At 46.5% G+C, this 15,896-nt stretch overlaps 3 protein-coding genes across 3 annotated transcripts; 2 read left to right on the top strand and 1 right to left on the bottom strand.

Annotated features, from left to right (window-relative positions):
• The first annotated feature begins 2,191 nt into the window (after positions 1–2,191).
• Positions 2,192–3,636, top strand: LOC119278539 (glucan endo-1,3-beta-glucosidase GIII-like). Its single transcript, XM_037559874.1, has 2 exons — positions 2,192–2,296; positions 2,528–3,636. The coding sequence occupies exons 1-2, from the start codon at positions 2,215–2,217 to the stop codon at positions 3,457–3,459; spliced, it is 1,014 nt and encodes a 337-aa protein (XP_037415771.1). The 5' UTR covers positions 2,192–2,214; the 3' UTR covers positions 3,460–3,636.
• A 5,314-nt stretch (positions 3,637–8,950) lies between these two features.
• Positions 8,951–10,686, top strand: LOC119282308 (alkane hydroxylase MAH1-like). Its single transcript, XM_037562578.1, has one exon. It carries the CDS (start codon positions 8,971–8,973, stop codon positions 10,513–10,515), a length of 1,545 nt encoding a protein of 514 aa, XP_037418475.1. The 5' UTR covers positions 8,951–8,970; the 3' UTR covers positions 10,516–10,686.
• Positions 10,687–13,069: 2,383 nt separating this feature from the next.
• On the bottom strand, positions 13,070–14,676 carry LOC119278538 (expansin-B7-like). The gene is made up of 2 exons (XM_037559873.1): positions 14,056–14,676; positions 13,070–13,961 (listed from the first exon to the last, which is right to left on the bottom strand). Exons 1-2 carry the CDS (start codon positions 14,464–14,466, stop codon positions 13,437–13,439), a joined length of 936 nt encoding a protein of 311 aa, XP_037415770.1. The 5' UTR covers positions 14,467–14,676; the 3' UTR covers positions 13,070–13,436.
• Positions 14,677–15,896: the final 1,220 nt, after the last annotated feature.

The following is a 15,896-nucleotide window of genomic DNA, read 5'->3' as shown; positions in this document are numbered from 1 at the left end:
GAAAGCATAACACCACCAAGTTCGGGTAAAAAAAACTAGAGGCATAAGGCTGGTTGTAATGGGTAGTATCACAAGTTAGTATCATGCATATGATACTAGTGTATAATACTACCTCCCTAATGCATAGTATCATATATTAGTATCATAGATGACTTTACTTATTGCCATGCATGACACATACTAGTGTAGCATTTATTATGATACGGTATTATGATATGATACTCAACCCTCTCTTACTTCATTTAATTCCATGCCACCTCATCAAAGTTGCCTAGTTGGCATGCATGATACTAGCTATGATACTCCCATTACAACCAGCCTAATGGCTCATATGTGATCACCCTTTTAACATTTCCATTAAGGACCTTGTGATGCATTGTCCATGTTGCCCCAACTTCATCTAGGCGCCTAGGTGCTAGATTCACAAAAGCTCAACTTTCTAGTCTGTGTTTCCGCTGGTTCCCATCGTCTCTAGTGGCCACTTGGCATCAGGAGGTGATGGGAACCACCGATGAACATTGGAGTGTGGTCTAAGTGTTTTCCTTGATTTTAATATTTGTCTATGGTGAAGGTATCTCAACGGAGGAGGTAACATTGCACGGAAGATGGCATGGACCGGAGAAAGTGGCAACCTGCCCAGATTGGGATTTCTTCATGCAGCATACTGCAAAGTCAGGCAAATATATTACTAGCTGCAAATTGAATCAATCAGCAACACCTTGCGGGGTATGATGGCGTTATCATCTTGAAGATCAACATCAGATACATGACAACACCAGAAATCAACATGATCTATCCCATGAATGTGCATGACAATGTGCGTTTCAAGAAGCCATACCAAGTAGCAATCCGAGCAGCACCAATATCTCAGACGGCGGCTGGTGGCGTCAATGATGAAGAGGTCCACACGCAATAGCTTGAACCCCACTTTGATTATGTTCGTGGCCACGACCGGTATGTTTGTCTTGTTAGCGTGCACCGGGATACCATATATCACCCATGTCGCAACATTGAACATAACCAATATGCATGAATATAGCTCCTCTGCCTCGACCTGCTCATTTCTGGCGATTCTCCAAAATGTTGGCCTACATTCACAAGGTGGTCATTCACAAGTTCGGGCAGATACACATAGAGGAAAAGCAACAAATCTAAGTCGAAATGGTTGTACGCGCGCGTGCGGTGTGCTGCGTGATCTCAGTGAGGTTCGTGAGAGGATTAATGTCCACGAGTTGGTTCTCAGGATAGATTAAATCATCCAAATAAAACATTGAGATCTTCTCAAATCGAGAAAGAATCATAGTTTAAAGGGTAGTTTAAATGGTTGCTCAAATCGTAGTAGTAATCCATGTTCAATTCTAGTACGAAAAAACATTCATTGTTGAGGCGGGAAGGAAGTGGTCTTGTAGCCAATGAAAAACGGGTCCCACATGCGACTTTTTTTTGGAGGCTACGTCTATAACGATTTTGAGCCTGTGCGTCGCCTCGGCAACCTTCATATTATTGTGAAGCGCGATCCATATGAACATATGATGGATGTCAATCAATATAATGACGACTCTAGTAATGTTGCTCTTACAAATATATCGCGGACTATTACAGTCGGGTGTGAAACCACCACCACCCTTAGACCTTGTTGATAGCACCCGTGCCACAACGTACACACAGACAAGCAGCTTACTTCGAGGAAGCAACGTACTCTCTGTCCTTGTTGACAACACTTGCCTGCGGAAGCAACAAAGCACGCACTGTCGAGGTCACCATCAGTCCCCGAGACGGCCCAGGTTAGCGGTCAGCGCGCCGAGGAAATTCCACGAGCCAGACAAGCTAGCCATGGCGCGGCTCTCTCTGTATACATATTGCCGAGCTCTGCGAGCGACCGGCACGGGCACGTCGACGACCTGATTGAGTCAATTAATCACCACAACGATCGATATATGGCCGGACAGGATGGTGACACCCGTTCAACCGGTTTCCACAGGCCAACGAACAAGTTGCGCCTGCACTTGGCACTTAGCACGTACAGTAGGTGCTATACTAGTGGTGGAAAATGGAAACGGATAAGAAATAAAGAAACTCTCGAGGTGGACTCGGCCGACCTGGAACGAACGTCGGAACGTGTGCTTGCGCCAATCTGCGGGATAGCAGTGCTGAGAATTTGCATATAAAGGGACGACTGTGCCTGGTATAGAATACATACACTGCATTGCGTCGATGGCGAAGCATGGTGTTGCTCCCACGCTTACAGTTGCAGTGGCGCTGTTTGTTCTTGTTGCCCTCGCAGCATTTCCAGCAGGTACTATATCCATGATTTTTTAAGATGCATCCATACATCTATGCATTTTGTTGTTATCATACATGAAAATATATTTATAGAGCATAAAAAGAGTGTAGTGCTCACCGGGCAGCTAATCCGGCGATAACTAAACATTTATGCCAGGAATCAGATATTACTAATTGCTTCATTATTGTATTTTTGACGTACACAAGAAATCAGACTCATTAAGCCGCATATTAATCTTTTCAGCGCAGTCTATCGGCGTCTGCAACGGCGTGATCGGCAACAACCTGCCGGCGCCCAGCGACGTCGTCAAGCTCTACAAATCCAAGGGCATCAACGCCATGCGGATCTACGAGCCGGAGAGCAACGTCCTCAAGGCGCTCAGCGGCACCGGCATCGGCCTCCTCATGGACGTCGGCAACGGCGCGCTAACCAGCCTCGCCAACGACCCCTCCGCCGCGCCCGCCTGGGTCAAGGCCAACGTCCAGCCCTACCCGGGCGTCTCCTTCCGCTACATCGCCGTGGGCAACGAGGTCATGGACAGCGCTGGGCAGAAGACCATCCTCCCGGCCATGAAGAACGTACAAGCGGCGCTCACGGCTGCCGGCCTCGGCAGCATAAAGGTTTCCACGTCGTTGCGGTTCGACGTGGTCACCAACACCTTCCCGCCCTCCAACGGCGTGTTCGCGGACCTTGACTACATGGGACCGATCCTGGACTCCCTGGCGAGCACCGGCGCGCCGCTTCTGGCCAACGTGTACCCCTACTTCGCCTACAAAGGCGACCCGCAGAACATCAAGCTCAACTACGCCACCTTCGTGCCGGGCACCACCGTGAACGACGACGGCAACGGCCTGACCTACACGAACCTCTTCGACGCCATGGTCGACTCCATCTATGCCGCGCTGGAGGACGCGGACAAACCGGGGATGAAGGTCGTCGTGTCCGAGAGCGGGTGGCCGTCGGCCAGTGGGTTCGGGGCGACGGCGCAGAACGCGCAGGCGTACAACCAGGGATTGATCAAACATGTCGGCAATGGCACGCCCAAGAGATCCGGGCCGTTGGAGACGTACCTGTTCGCTATGTTCAACGAGAACCTGAAGACAGGGGAACCGACAGAGAACCACTTTGGGCTGTTCAATCCGGACAAGTCGCCGGCCTACTCCATTAGTTTCTGAAGTACACGACAAACGCTGGATATTTTGTGTTCGAATAAGCTGCCTGATGATGCGAAATGCATGCATTTTAGACAACCACTCATGTGTGTGTGTGTCTGTGTTTGTTTGTTTTTTGTTCTAGTTTTTCTTAAATCTCCAAGAAAACTAGTAAAAAAGAAAAGCGGACTGAATCCACTTTTACATGCCATATTTAGTCTCAATTGTGTGTGCCAATTTTGCTCCATTCTACCAGTATGGGCCTGCACATGCCAACGAGGACAGTAACACTACCGGAATAAACCCCTATGCCGACAGTCAAAGGCCGTACCGCCGGTATACCCCTATGCCGACGGCATAGGCCCGTCAACATCGATCTCGACGGCGTAGTCTTGTCAAACCGTCGGCATATCTGCATATACCGACGGCATCCGCGCAACCGTCAGCACAGAACCCCGTCAGCACAAAAAACAGCCACATGTCGCCCGTCCGAAGCTCATGGCAGGGAACTATGCCGATTGTCAGGCCGTCGGCATAGCTTGCCACGTATCGCTTGCTGGGAGTTCCTAGCCATCGGCGTAGGCCTGCCATGTGGAAATTCCGGGGAGAGAGAACATATGGTATCTAGATTTGACGGCATGAGCCTACCATCTGAGCTATGGTCGGCAGGCCACATATGTACTGACAACCTAGGTATACCGACGGCCGCCGTCGGCATAGGGCTCTCTTCTGGTAGTGTAACTCAGCAGCCAAACCAACATGTTGTCTTTGTTTTCTCACCAAAAAAACATGCCGTCTTGTTTTTTCTCTTCGGTTTTTGGATTATTTTTATGGTGCGAAATATCTAAAAACCTACTATTAAAATAAAATATACATTAAAAACTTTCAATATATATTTAAAAATGTTCACAAAAGGGCAGCCCGATGCGTGTAGCTCCCGCTTGCGCAGGGTCCAGGGAAGGGTCCAACCACTTTGAATCTATAGTACATAGCATTTTCCTACATTCTGCAAGAGTCTGTTTCCACGAGTCGAACATGTGATCTAATGGTCACAAGGCAAGAACTTTACCGTGGCGCCAAGGCCCCTTCTTAAAAATGTTCACAGATATTTAAAAATATTCTTCATATATTAAAAATAATAAAAATATTTTAGAAAATGTTTATCAGATATTTAAAAATATTCACCATGCTTGAATGAATAAAAAGGTGGATTTATAAAAAATAAAAGGAAACGAAAATAAAATTAAAAAAGAAAAGAAAAAACAATCAATGACCTGAAGAAATCAGTATAAAATAAAAAAGAGCATAAAGCCCTTTGGAAACCCAAAACCCATAAGGAAAATGAGGAAAAAAAAGGAAAACCGGACTGCACAACTCTACCGGCCCAGGAGCCTGTGCCCGCATGCATCCGGTGACTAGCGTATGTGCGCTCGAATCCGGGAGGTCCTATTAGCGCTGTAAGCATCGCTTCGCGCTTCTGGCGCTCGCATGCGATGCACAGCGGGCCGGCCCAACAACCTACTGACAAAAGCAAATCGCAAAGAAAAAACAACAGCTTTATTTCCGAAGTAGGACTCGAACCAAGGTCGCCACTGTAACTGCCGATGCGAGTTAACCACCAAACCAAGAGCCTGTTTGCTGATTACTACACAAAAAAAAGTATTTGACCCTTCTTTCAAAGTTTACAAAAATAGAAAAAGTTCGTGAATTTGGAGAAAGTTCATCGAATTTGAAAAAAAATGTTCATCGGATTTGAAAAAAGTTTATCGGATTTGAAAAAAGTTTATCGGATTTGAAAAAGGTTCATTGAATTCCGAAAGAAGTACATCAAATTTGAAAAAAGTTCATCGCTGTTGAGAAAGTTCATAAAAAACTGAAAATAGTTCATCAATTTTGAAAAAAGTTCATAAAATCTGAAAATAAGTTCATTGAATTTGAAAGAGTTCATCAATCTGAAAAACATTTATTGTAAAAAGTCCATCGAATTTGAAAAGTAGTTCATCTACTTTTTTTAAGTTCACAAATCTGAAAAAAATTCATTGATTTTGGAAACAAATGTCCACGAATTTGAGTAAAAGTTCATGGATTTGGGAAAGAAAAAGTTCACTGGTTTTGAAAAAAACTTCATGAATTTGAAAGTAATCTGGGCATTTAAGAAGAAAGGAAAAGGAGAAAGAAAGAAAAAAGAAAAGCCGAATAAAACCGTCCGGAGAAGAAACCACAAAGTGAGGAAACAATAAAAGGAATTAAAAAAAGCAAATTGTCACCACCGGCGGGATAACTTACCGACTTTTGTTGCCATTCCTTTAATTTACAATCTTTTACTTTCCATTCTATAAACCAAAAATATCAAAAATATTACTTTACCGTTTATCTATCTCTATCATATCTCACTTTTGCAAGTAACCGTGAAGGGATTGACAACCCCTTTACCGCGTTGGGTGCAAGTTTGTTGATTGTTTGTGCAGGTATTCGATGACTTGTGCGTTGTCTCTTAATGGATTGATACCTTGGTTCTCAAACTGAGGGAAATACTTACTCTAGTTTGCTGCATCACCCTTTCCTCTTCAAGGAAAAAATCAATGCAAACTCAAGAAGTAGCAGTGAACGGCATAAACAAGAGCAACCAGGGCCGCTACAGGTCGGTGATTACAGACATAAAACTTTGAGCTTCTAGTTTTAATTGTAATTTAATTTTTGAAGGGTGTGCTGTCAACGGTGAAGTCAATAGGTTACCTAAACACTCTCTTACTCTCTCACTAACCCTCACGACCGATTTGTATCCCACTCCATGTGGATTATCATCAATAAAGCTTATATTTCTCCTAAGAAAAAAATTACTATGTGCGTAGTAGCACCCCGCACATTTTTAGTAGGTATTGGGAATTGTTGTTTTAAACTTTTTGAAAAGCTTTTGTTTTGTGTTGAGAACTTGAGATACCAGTGCATTTGTGCTTCTGTGATGAAGTGAAAGAAACTGGTTTGCCAATCGTTAGGTACTTAGAGCAACTCTAGCCGATCACCTAAAAGACTATAGTGATAGTTTTCATTGTACTTTCATTTCTTCTCTAACCGACAGCTAGCCGATTCCTTAAACCATATAGTGGAGTAAAAGATTTACTCAGCATCCTATTGGGAGCCTCAATATGCTCGGCTGCGACCCGATCGGAGTAAAATTTCTGGCCTCTCTCGCACCTCCCCACCACCAGTGCTTCCTCGCCGGCGCACCTTCCAGCGGCCGTCCATCGCCCTCGCAGATACATCACCAACTCCCACTGGCCCTCGCCACCCTTCTGCCCGAGTCTGACCCCTTCGTCGACCGTCGGCCGTCGCCGGAATCGAGGTGAAACGCCCCCACCGTCGCCTCAATCGATTCAATGGATCTCTCTCGAATCTTCTTCCTCGTGGCGGGCACCCCATCTGACTGTTGTTACGCATCGTTGGAGGTCATTCTCACGCGTTGCCGCCCGCTAATTTGGCCTAAATGTCACCATACGGCCGGTGCACTACCACTGCCTTGCAAGTGGTCGACGGAATCCTAGGTGTTTTTTTCTTTTCGTTTTGTTTTGTAAAATCAAATTGAACGAAGCCATTTGAATTGAAGATGAAGAGTTTGAGAGAGATGTGGAAAGAGCCTTCGGTGTGCCTCATAAACCCTTTGCAATTCTTCGCCGCCCTACTGGGTACTAGAGCTCCAAGGTTCTATGTCAAATTATAACTTGTTGCATCATTTTGCATAACATGATCGTCGAAGCTGAGAGAGATATGCCTGAAAACTTTCGGTACATCACCAACAGGGCTTCTGTTGAGCTAGAGTACGATCTAAATATGATCCAGGCATTCCTAGAAGTGCATCGTAGGATCAAGAGCCCATAAGTTCATAACCAGCTCCAAGATTTTATTGAGTATCATTGGAACCTTCATACCACACATAGTTGAGCTTTTAGCATGTTATTTGCTACATTTGACCCATTCGGTGCGTTTGAATTTGAATAATTTGGTTTGTAAACTTTGATTCGTTTGTAAACTATATCTGTGATTTGCTTGCACCTTCATATTTATGTTTAGTTTCTATACGTGTGCTAATATGTAGTTGCAATGTAAACTAGAATTGCATAAGTTGGAAAATACAAAATTATACTTCGTCATACTTAGGGATAGACTAAGTCATGTCAAAAGTTATTGGAGTGAAAAACTTACTAAAGTATACTCAATCAGATACTTCTCTTTTTTCAGGGATCGGCTAGAGTTGCTCTTATAAAACTTGTACATAGATGCACGCGGTGGATTAGAAATACTAGAACGGAGTGATTACGTTTTGCTAGGATTATTTGTAGAACCGCTGGGTTTGTCTCCGTGATAATCCAGCATATCATTTATATGAATTGTCCTCCTTAAAAGCTACCATTAGAACATCTACAGCCCGACTTGACAAATCCGACTCCCTAGACGTCCGCGGACAAAACTAAATGGCCCCTCATATTTGGCCGGCAGCCACACATGTCAAATTCAAACCCTCAAATTCATATAAAAATCAATGCACGTTGTACACGGGTATGTCATATAACTAATATTTGTTGGTTGCAAAATTACTTAGTTCAAACATAAAATTTATTTTAAGTACACAATTAAAATGTTAGCTCTTTGGTTTTTATTGTGGGAGGAGGCGACAGAAAATAAGAGGGGAAGCGACCATCTCTACAGTTTCTGGCAACGCGGCCTAGAAACAAACAAAGAAGAAAGACTGACCGCGCGACGAGATACATGCCCAAACAATCGACTGACCGCGCAACAAGATACAGGCCCAAACCAGCGACTAACCGGGACGAGCGTCGCGCTCGACAGCAATCAAAGCTTTGCGACAGTTTTACAGAAAAAACAAGGGTCCAACAGTGACAAAACTGCGAACCAACCTGTGATTGGATGGTTCGAGGGACAGTGGTATTCCCAGCCCATCAGGATTCAAGTCCTGGTGCTCGCGTTATTCCTGAATTTATTTCAGGATTTCCGGCGATGTGCTTTCTGACTTCGTAAATTTCAAGATGACATATGCCGGCTCAGTCTCTCGAAGGTGCTCATAGGGGTAGAGTATGCGTGTGTGTGTTCATAGGGATGAGTGTATGCGCGTATGTATGAGCACTTGCAATGTTCAAAAAGAAACAGTGACAAAACTTAGATGTAGCATTATTAAAAATCATCTGGATGTAATTTAGCAATTCTGAAAAATAAATTTCTGGTATTTTCCAGTCGGTTAGGCCATCCGCAATGCCCCTGGTGAAAAAAATGTGGACGAGAGAAAAATCCTCGTGGAAACGAAAATGTGATCTCTGCATTCACGTGCAGCAACAACAATCCTCGTGGGCAGTTTTCAATTGGAAAAGGTACTCCGGCGACGTGGACAATGTTCCGCTCCCTAAATGGATGTTGGCACTTGGCAGAGGCTTTGAACTCTAGACCACCATTGGCGGCTGGCACGCTCCTCCATCTCGACAAAGCCGGTCCTGTCCGAGCAGGTGACCGTGCAACGCCGCAGCAATGGCGTCCGTCTCCTTCCTCGAGCTCTCGCTCGCCTTGCTCTGCTTCGTGGTCTTCTACTACTTCCACATCAGGTCCAAGCGGCAGAACCCAGCGCTCCCGCTGGACTGGCCGCTGGTGGGCATGCTCCCGGCGCTCCTCGCCAACCTGCCGCGCCTCCACGACTGGGTCACCTCCGTCCTCACTGCCAGCCCGCTCAGCTTCCGCCTCGCCGGCCCGCCGCGCTCGGGGCTGCAGCTCTTCATCACCGCCGATCCGGCCAACGTTCGCCACGTGTTCACCTCCAACTTCCCCAACTACCCCAAGGGCCCCGAGTTCGCCCAGATCATGGACATTTTGGGCGGTGGTATCTTCAACGCCGACGGCGACTCCTGGCGCCGCCAGCGTGCCAAGGCACAGCTGCTCATGTCCGGGCCTCGGTTCCGAGCCTTCGTGTCCCGCTGCAGCCGCCGCAAGGTCGAGCGCGACCTGCTCCCGCTGCTAGCCCGCGTCGCAGGCGTCGGCGCCGGTGAGTGCGACCTGCAGGACGTGTTCCTCAGGCTCACGTTCGACGTTACAACCACGCTGGTCTTGGGCGTCGACCCAGGCTGCCTGGCCGTCGGCTTCCCGGAGGTGCCGTTCGCGCGCGCCATAGATGACGCCATGGACGTGCTCCTTGTCCGCAGCCTGCTCCCGCTGTCCTGGTGGAAGCTGGTGCGGCGGCTCGGGGTCGGGTACGAGCGGAAGATGGCGGTGGCGGGGCGCGACATCGACCGGTTCATCGGCGACACGATCGCCAAGCGGCGGGAGGCGGTGAAGGCCACAGGTGGAATCGAGGACTCGGCGGACCTGCTCTCCTCCTACATCGACGACGACGATGGCGACGCCGGCAGCGGCACGGTCGTCGACGTATTCCTCCGCGACACGACCCTGAACCTTGTGATCGCCGGCCGGGACACGACCGGGTCGGCGCTGACCTGGTTCTTCTACCTCCTCACCAGGAACCCGGGCGTGGTGTCCAAGATCCTGGCAGAGCTCGACACCATCAAGACCACCACCACCACCCTGGACGGCATGGTGACCTACGACCCGGACGAGCTCGGCCGGCTGGTGTACCTGCACGCCGCCCTGTGCGAGTCGCTCCGGCTGTACCCGCCGTTGCCGATGGAGCACAAGGGAGTGGCCGCCGCCGAGGCGCTACCGAGCGGGCACGAGGTGCGGCCAGGGGACAAGATCCTTGTGTCGCTGTACGCGATGGGGAGGATGGAGGCCGTGTGGGGCAAGGACTGCCGGGAGTTCCGGCCGGAGCGGTGGATCGGGGAGGACGGCAAGCTGCGGTACGTGCCGTCGTACAAGTTCATCTCCTTCAACTCCGGGCCGCGGACCTGCCTCGGCAAGGACATGGCGGTCGTGCAGCTCAAGGCCGTGGCGGCCGCCGTGGTGAGGAACTTCGAGGTGGACTTCGTGGCGGGGCACGTCATCGAGCCCAAGATCTCCGTCATTCTCCACATGAAGAACGGCTTCAAGGCCAGGATCAAGAGGAGGCAGGTGATGAACAGCTTATGAATATTTCGAATAAAAATCTAGAACAGTATATTACCAAAGCCTGTAAACAATGGTATTCGGTATACTCAGCAATGTACTCCCTCGTAAATGTTCTTATATTTCTTTTTACGGAGGGAGTAGTCACTTAGGGAGCAATATAGTGCTCCCTCCGTCGAATAATAATTTCTGAGTCCGGGCTCATCTACTCTAGATGAACAGTAAATTAAAGATAGTGAAAAATTCTAAAAATCGAGTTTTTTGGGTGAAAGATGCTTGAGTGTGTGATATCCATGCCAAATTTCACCGTGTTCGAACATATGAGAAGCTCGTGGCAAAAAAAAGACAAAAACGGTTTGAACAGTGCGCAAACAGTAAACTTTCTTGCAGACCCAAATTTTGTTTGTTTTTTCTCGCGAGCTACTCAAATGTCCAAACAAGATAAATTTGGCAGGGACCCAAAGCATCTTTCACCACACAAAAATTCAGAAGTTTTTGAATAGATGCGCCTTGGAGACAGAACGCCGCTTCCTCCCCCTGTTTCTCTTTTACTCCGCATATAAATTTGTTTTAAGTCAAATTTAATAAATTTTGACCAGTTTTATATTAAAGATATATCAACATCTATAATAGAAAAGATATACAATATGAAAATTAATTCCGTGATGCAATGATATTGATTGATAGTATAAATATTGATATTTTTTCCTCTAATGTGATCAAACTTTACGAAGTTTGACTTAAGACAAAACTTATATGTAAAGTAAAAATAAATGAAGGGAGTAGTCGACAATAGTGATATTGTTATTACCATTAGAGAAGAAAAAAAATGAAATACAAACTAAAACAAAATGAAAATAAAGTTTTTTCCAAAGGAAGAATGAATTAGTGGCATTGGTAGTACCTTTTAAGAAAAAAGAAAGTGAAGAAACAAAAACAAATAATGACAAATTGCACCAATTTTCAAAAAAAAACTGTGCTTTTTTAATATGCAGGTATAAGCATGTAATAACAGAACTTTTAAAACAAGAAATTTCTTAAGAAATAATAAATTAGTGGCATTAGTATTAACCTTAAATAAGAAAGAAATTAAAATAAAAACTAAAACAAATAATGATAAAGTTTGCACACAGTTTACACAAAAGTTACAGTTTTCATAATATGCAATTGTAACGATATGATAGTGGAATGTTCATAAAAGAATTCCTAAGAAGGAAAGAATTAGCGGCATCGGTATTACCATTAAAGAAGAAAGAAACATAAAATAAAAACTAAAAAAATCAAAAATCAAAATAATTCTTTTTCTATGAAAGAATGAGTTCGTGACAATGGTATTAACCTACAAGAATAAATAAAAACAAAATCATGAAATTTTCTAAGGATAATGAATTAATGGCAATGGTATTACCCTTTAAGAAGAAATAAAATGAAATAAAACTAAAACTAAATCAAAATAGTGAAGTTTTCTAAGTAAGGATGAATTAGTGTCATTGGAATTAACCTTTAATAAAAGGAAAGGAAAAATATTATGAAAACTTTGCACACAATTTACATAGAAATAACGATTTTTTTATAAGGGGAGCACTATGAGTCCATTGGTGGATAATTGGGAAAATCCACCGCCGTCAAGATCATCTTCTTCGGTGACGACACCGCCCTCCAATGCATCAACTACATTGACTCCGATGTGTAATGCGGTGGCCAGATCCGGCGAGCCGCCGCTGTAGGTAATTTTCATGGAAGTGCTTGGCCTTTTACCGGCAGTGCCGAACTCCGCCCTCTCCCGCGTTGTCATTCGTGCCACACTCTTCCTGCCATCCACCGGCGACGGTCGCATCCGCCTCTTCCTGCACGAGGACGCAATGCCCCAGAGTTAGCCGTGCCCGCCTCATCCTAGTTAGAGAGAGAGAGAGAGAGAGAGAGAGAGAGAGAGAGAGAGAGAGAGAGAGAGTTGTGGGGAAGAAAATGTTGGCGTTGGGCATTGTTTCAGAAATTAAGGGAGGTGGAGAGTGTGTGGGACCCACAAGGACATGTTTGCACAGAGAAGGCATTCGGCCAGTTGACGCTGATTGTTTTCATCTTTATAATAAGCAAGAATAAGCACATAATAATAGAATTTTCACAAAAAAAGTTTCATGAGAACAAATGAATTAGTGAAATTGGTATTATCCTTAGAAAACAAACAAAATAAATAAAAATAATGATATTTTCTAAGTAAGAGTAAAATAATTTACACACTTATTATATAGCACTTGCATGCATACATTTACAGTCACTTAACATCCCAAAAATACCCATAAGGATAGAAGAAAAACATACTAAAAAGGAAAAAGAGAATAAAAATGCATAAAAATAGAAAAAAGCGTAAAAACAAAGGAAGAGACGTAATGGCTGATTTGTCAGATGGGCTAAATAGATATAGCTCAGTCGCACAGCTAGCTGGGCATCAGCCCATGAAGGAGTTGACTGAAGCCCAAATTTAGGTCAGTCAAAAATTCCTAGCCCGAAACAAGACATACCACATAACACACAAAAATTTCTCAAAACCAAAACAGACAAAAAATGAGCACAAATCTTGGAGCAACAATCAATGGCCAGAATAATAGACTGACCCGAATTCATTTTTGAGGTACCTTACATATAGCTAAACTGATACAGTAAACTTGTGTAAATAATACAGTAGACATTACAAACATTTTTTTTTGCATGATAACATTACGGCAGAATATAGCTAGCCTATACGTGTCGTATCGTATATATACCAGCCTCCTCCAAATCCCACAAACTAAAGTTGTCACGTATGTATATGTACAAGGATAGTAGGACAAGATAAATGATAAATACGTAGCACCGGACGTCACAAGCGACGTCTCGGCTATATAGCTTGGCACAACAAATCCATGCATGCATGGACATGCATGCCTTCCATGGGTCATCGGACGGGATCAATCATCGAACTGGACGTCGGAGCTGTACGCGGCGTCGGCCTGCCAACTCGCGGGGATGACCTGGTCGGCGACGAGCGACCTGCCGGACCCGTTGGTGACCCGCAACGAGAAGGGCCCCCGCAGCGGGCGGCGCGTGTCCAGGCGCCAGATGGAGCCCCACGAGTGCCTCATCGGCCTCCAGGCCCCCGTCGTCTCGCCGCCGTCCATGAGGTCCACCTGCGCCACGTCGCCGTCGCCGTTCCCGTACTCCACCAGGATCGCCAGGTAGTTGGGGTTCGACCCCTTCTCCACGTGGAACGTCACCGACAGCCCCGGGTACTGGCATGGCACCCTCTTGAACTGCATGTCGATGATGCCGGCGTGGCGGAGCTCGTCGTTGCGGCCGTCCTTGGCCATGGCGCCGAACGCAGTGCCGCTGAGGTCGAAGTGGTAGCGGGCGACCGGGTAGTAGTTCATGTCCGTGATGATCACCGTCTCTGGGACGCCGGAGCACGCCGGATGAGCGTGAGCCACGCACCTTATCTGCACGCAAACACAATGCAACGCGACAATCGAAGGCCCATCAGCACTCTACTGTCAGTGTCAAGCAACTGCAATACCGGCAAAAGTAGCTGACCTGGTAGCAGGAGCCGCATCCCTTGCCGTCCTTGAAGAGCGGCTCGTTGCCGCACGACGTCATGGCGTTGAACGGAGGCAGGTTCACGTTCTTGAACCCGCACGCGCCACCGTTGTCGTCCGGCCCGGCGCCATCGGGGGCGCCGTACCAGGTGGCCCTCGCGTCCAGCCAGCCGTCGGAGGAGCCGTTGGTGCTGCCGGAGCCGGAGCCTGGGCTGGGGGTAGCGGGCGCAGGTGGAGGTGTAACGGGGACGGGGCTGGGGGTAACGGGGGCAGGTGGAGGCATAACGGGGACGGGGCTGGGGATAGCGGGGGCAGGTGTGGGTCCAGGGCAGCCGCAGCAGCCATAGGCGGCGAGCAGGCAGAGGAGAGCGACCGCGACGGCGTAGGAGGCGGAGGAGGTCGCTGCCATGGCTCGCTTGCTTGCTGGTCTCGCTGGTTACTGATCGAAGGCCCTACTCTGGTGGTCTGGTGGTTAATGCCGTTGGGGAGCATGCGAATTTATAGGCCAGCAGTTTAAGGGATCAAAAGGAAGGAGGGAATGGAGATTGGAGATGACGGGTGGAGAAGCGGACGAGGAGCCGTGATTGGCAACCTAGCTTGGGCCCTACGGGTTCACATGTGGATGGAGGGAGCCACTCAACCGGCTGCTTACACCCTTGCCCGTGCTCACGAGATGCATTTCTCTCTGCTTTTAAAACTCATCTTCCGTTCCATCACCAATCAAACATATATACTAACCTACTGTATATTACAGGTACTTCGTCCATGTACGTATCCCCGGAGCAAGCATATATAGCATCACGCAGATTGCCGACCATATGCAGCCACATCTTGTTTTGTAACCACCAATGCTGTGTTTATCAGTTTATGTACTGCCAAAATACCAAACTAGTATTGCCAATCTTAAAGCTACGTGTGCATCGCAGACGATCAGGGCATGCCAAGATAATCACAAAGTGGTTACACGCTACCCGTGAGGCTGCGAGTCCGTGACACGGCATGAACCCGACAAGTATATATATCCGGTGACATAATAATGATGCACCGAAACGTACAATGGTACTAGAAGACTAGTACAAATTGTTGGAACATCTGCACAATCTGCCCATTGCGTAGAACGGTAGCACACTTCTCTCCGGCCACGTCATAATCTACCTCGGTGTTGTGTGAAATGATTAGCTAAAGATCACACGGCACACCAAGTCCTTCCTTCCTTTTTTTTTGCCTTGCCTTTTTAATAAAAGTTGGGACAGGGGGCAACCCCTTTCATTTCAAAAAAAAAAGTTCTTCCCCTTTCAGAGCATTTTTCCAGATATTGAAACTGGAAAATGTTCAACAAAAGCTTATATTACTGAATTTTGGACATCTCTCTTGACAACAAAACCCTCATGATGAAAAACCTTCATAAGTTCTTTAATAGTGAAAATCTGCCTTTGGGTCAAACTGATTTGGGAAACTTATGATGGCACACAGTTGCCTGGACAAAGGATGGAAGGATCCAACTGGTGGAGGAGCCATTAAAAGCTTATTTCCCTGTTCAAAAGCAAATATCAATGAATATGGGTAATGGCCAATCTCTACAACTATGGCATGACAACTGGATTGATGCTCCCTTAACTAGTAAATTCCCATAACTCCATTCCTTTGTTAAGAATGACCTGCAGTCCAGAGGCGGAGCTAATATTCTTGATCGTAGAAATCCCGTGTCGATTAGTTCTATGATACATAGGTTCGGGTCAGACGTTTGCCCCTCCCCCCCAATCACCCCTTAGCTCTGCCCCTGTTGTAGTCTACATCATCCTGGATCTCCGTATTGGACCCCCACCAAATTTTTTTAAA

The sequence above is a fragment of the Triticum dicoccoides genome, chromosome 3B, assembly GCF_002162155.2.
Source record: "Triticum dicoccoides isolate Atlit2015 ecotype Zavitan chromosome 3B, WEW_v2.0, whole genome shotgun sequence".
NCBI classification, from domain to species: domain Eukaryota; kingdom Viridiplantae; phylum Streptophyta; class Magnoliopsida; order Poales; family Poaceae; genus Triticum; species Triticum dicoccoides.
The sequence above is the reverse complement of the archived record's forward strand: the minus strand, read 5'-3'. Positions and strand labels throughout refer to the sequence as shown.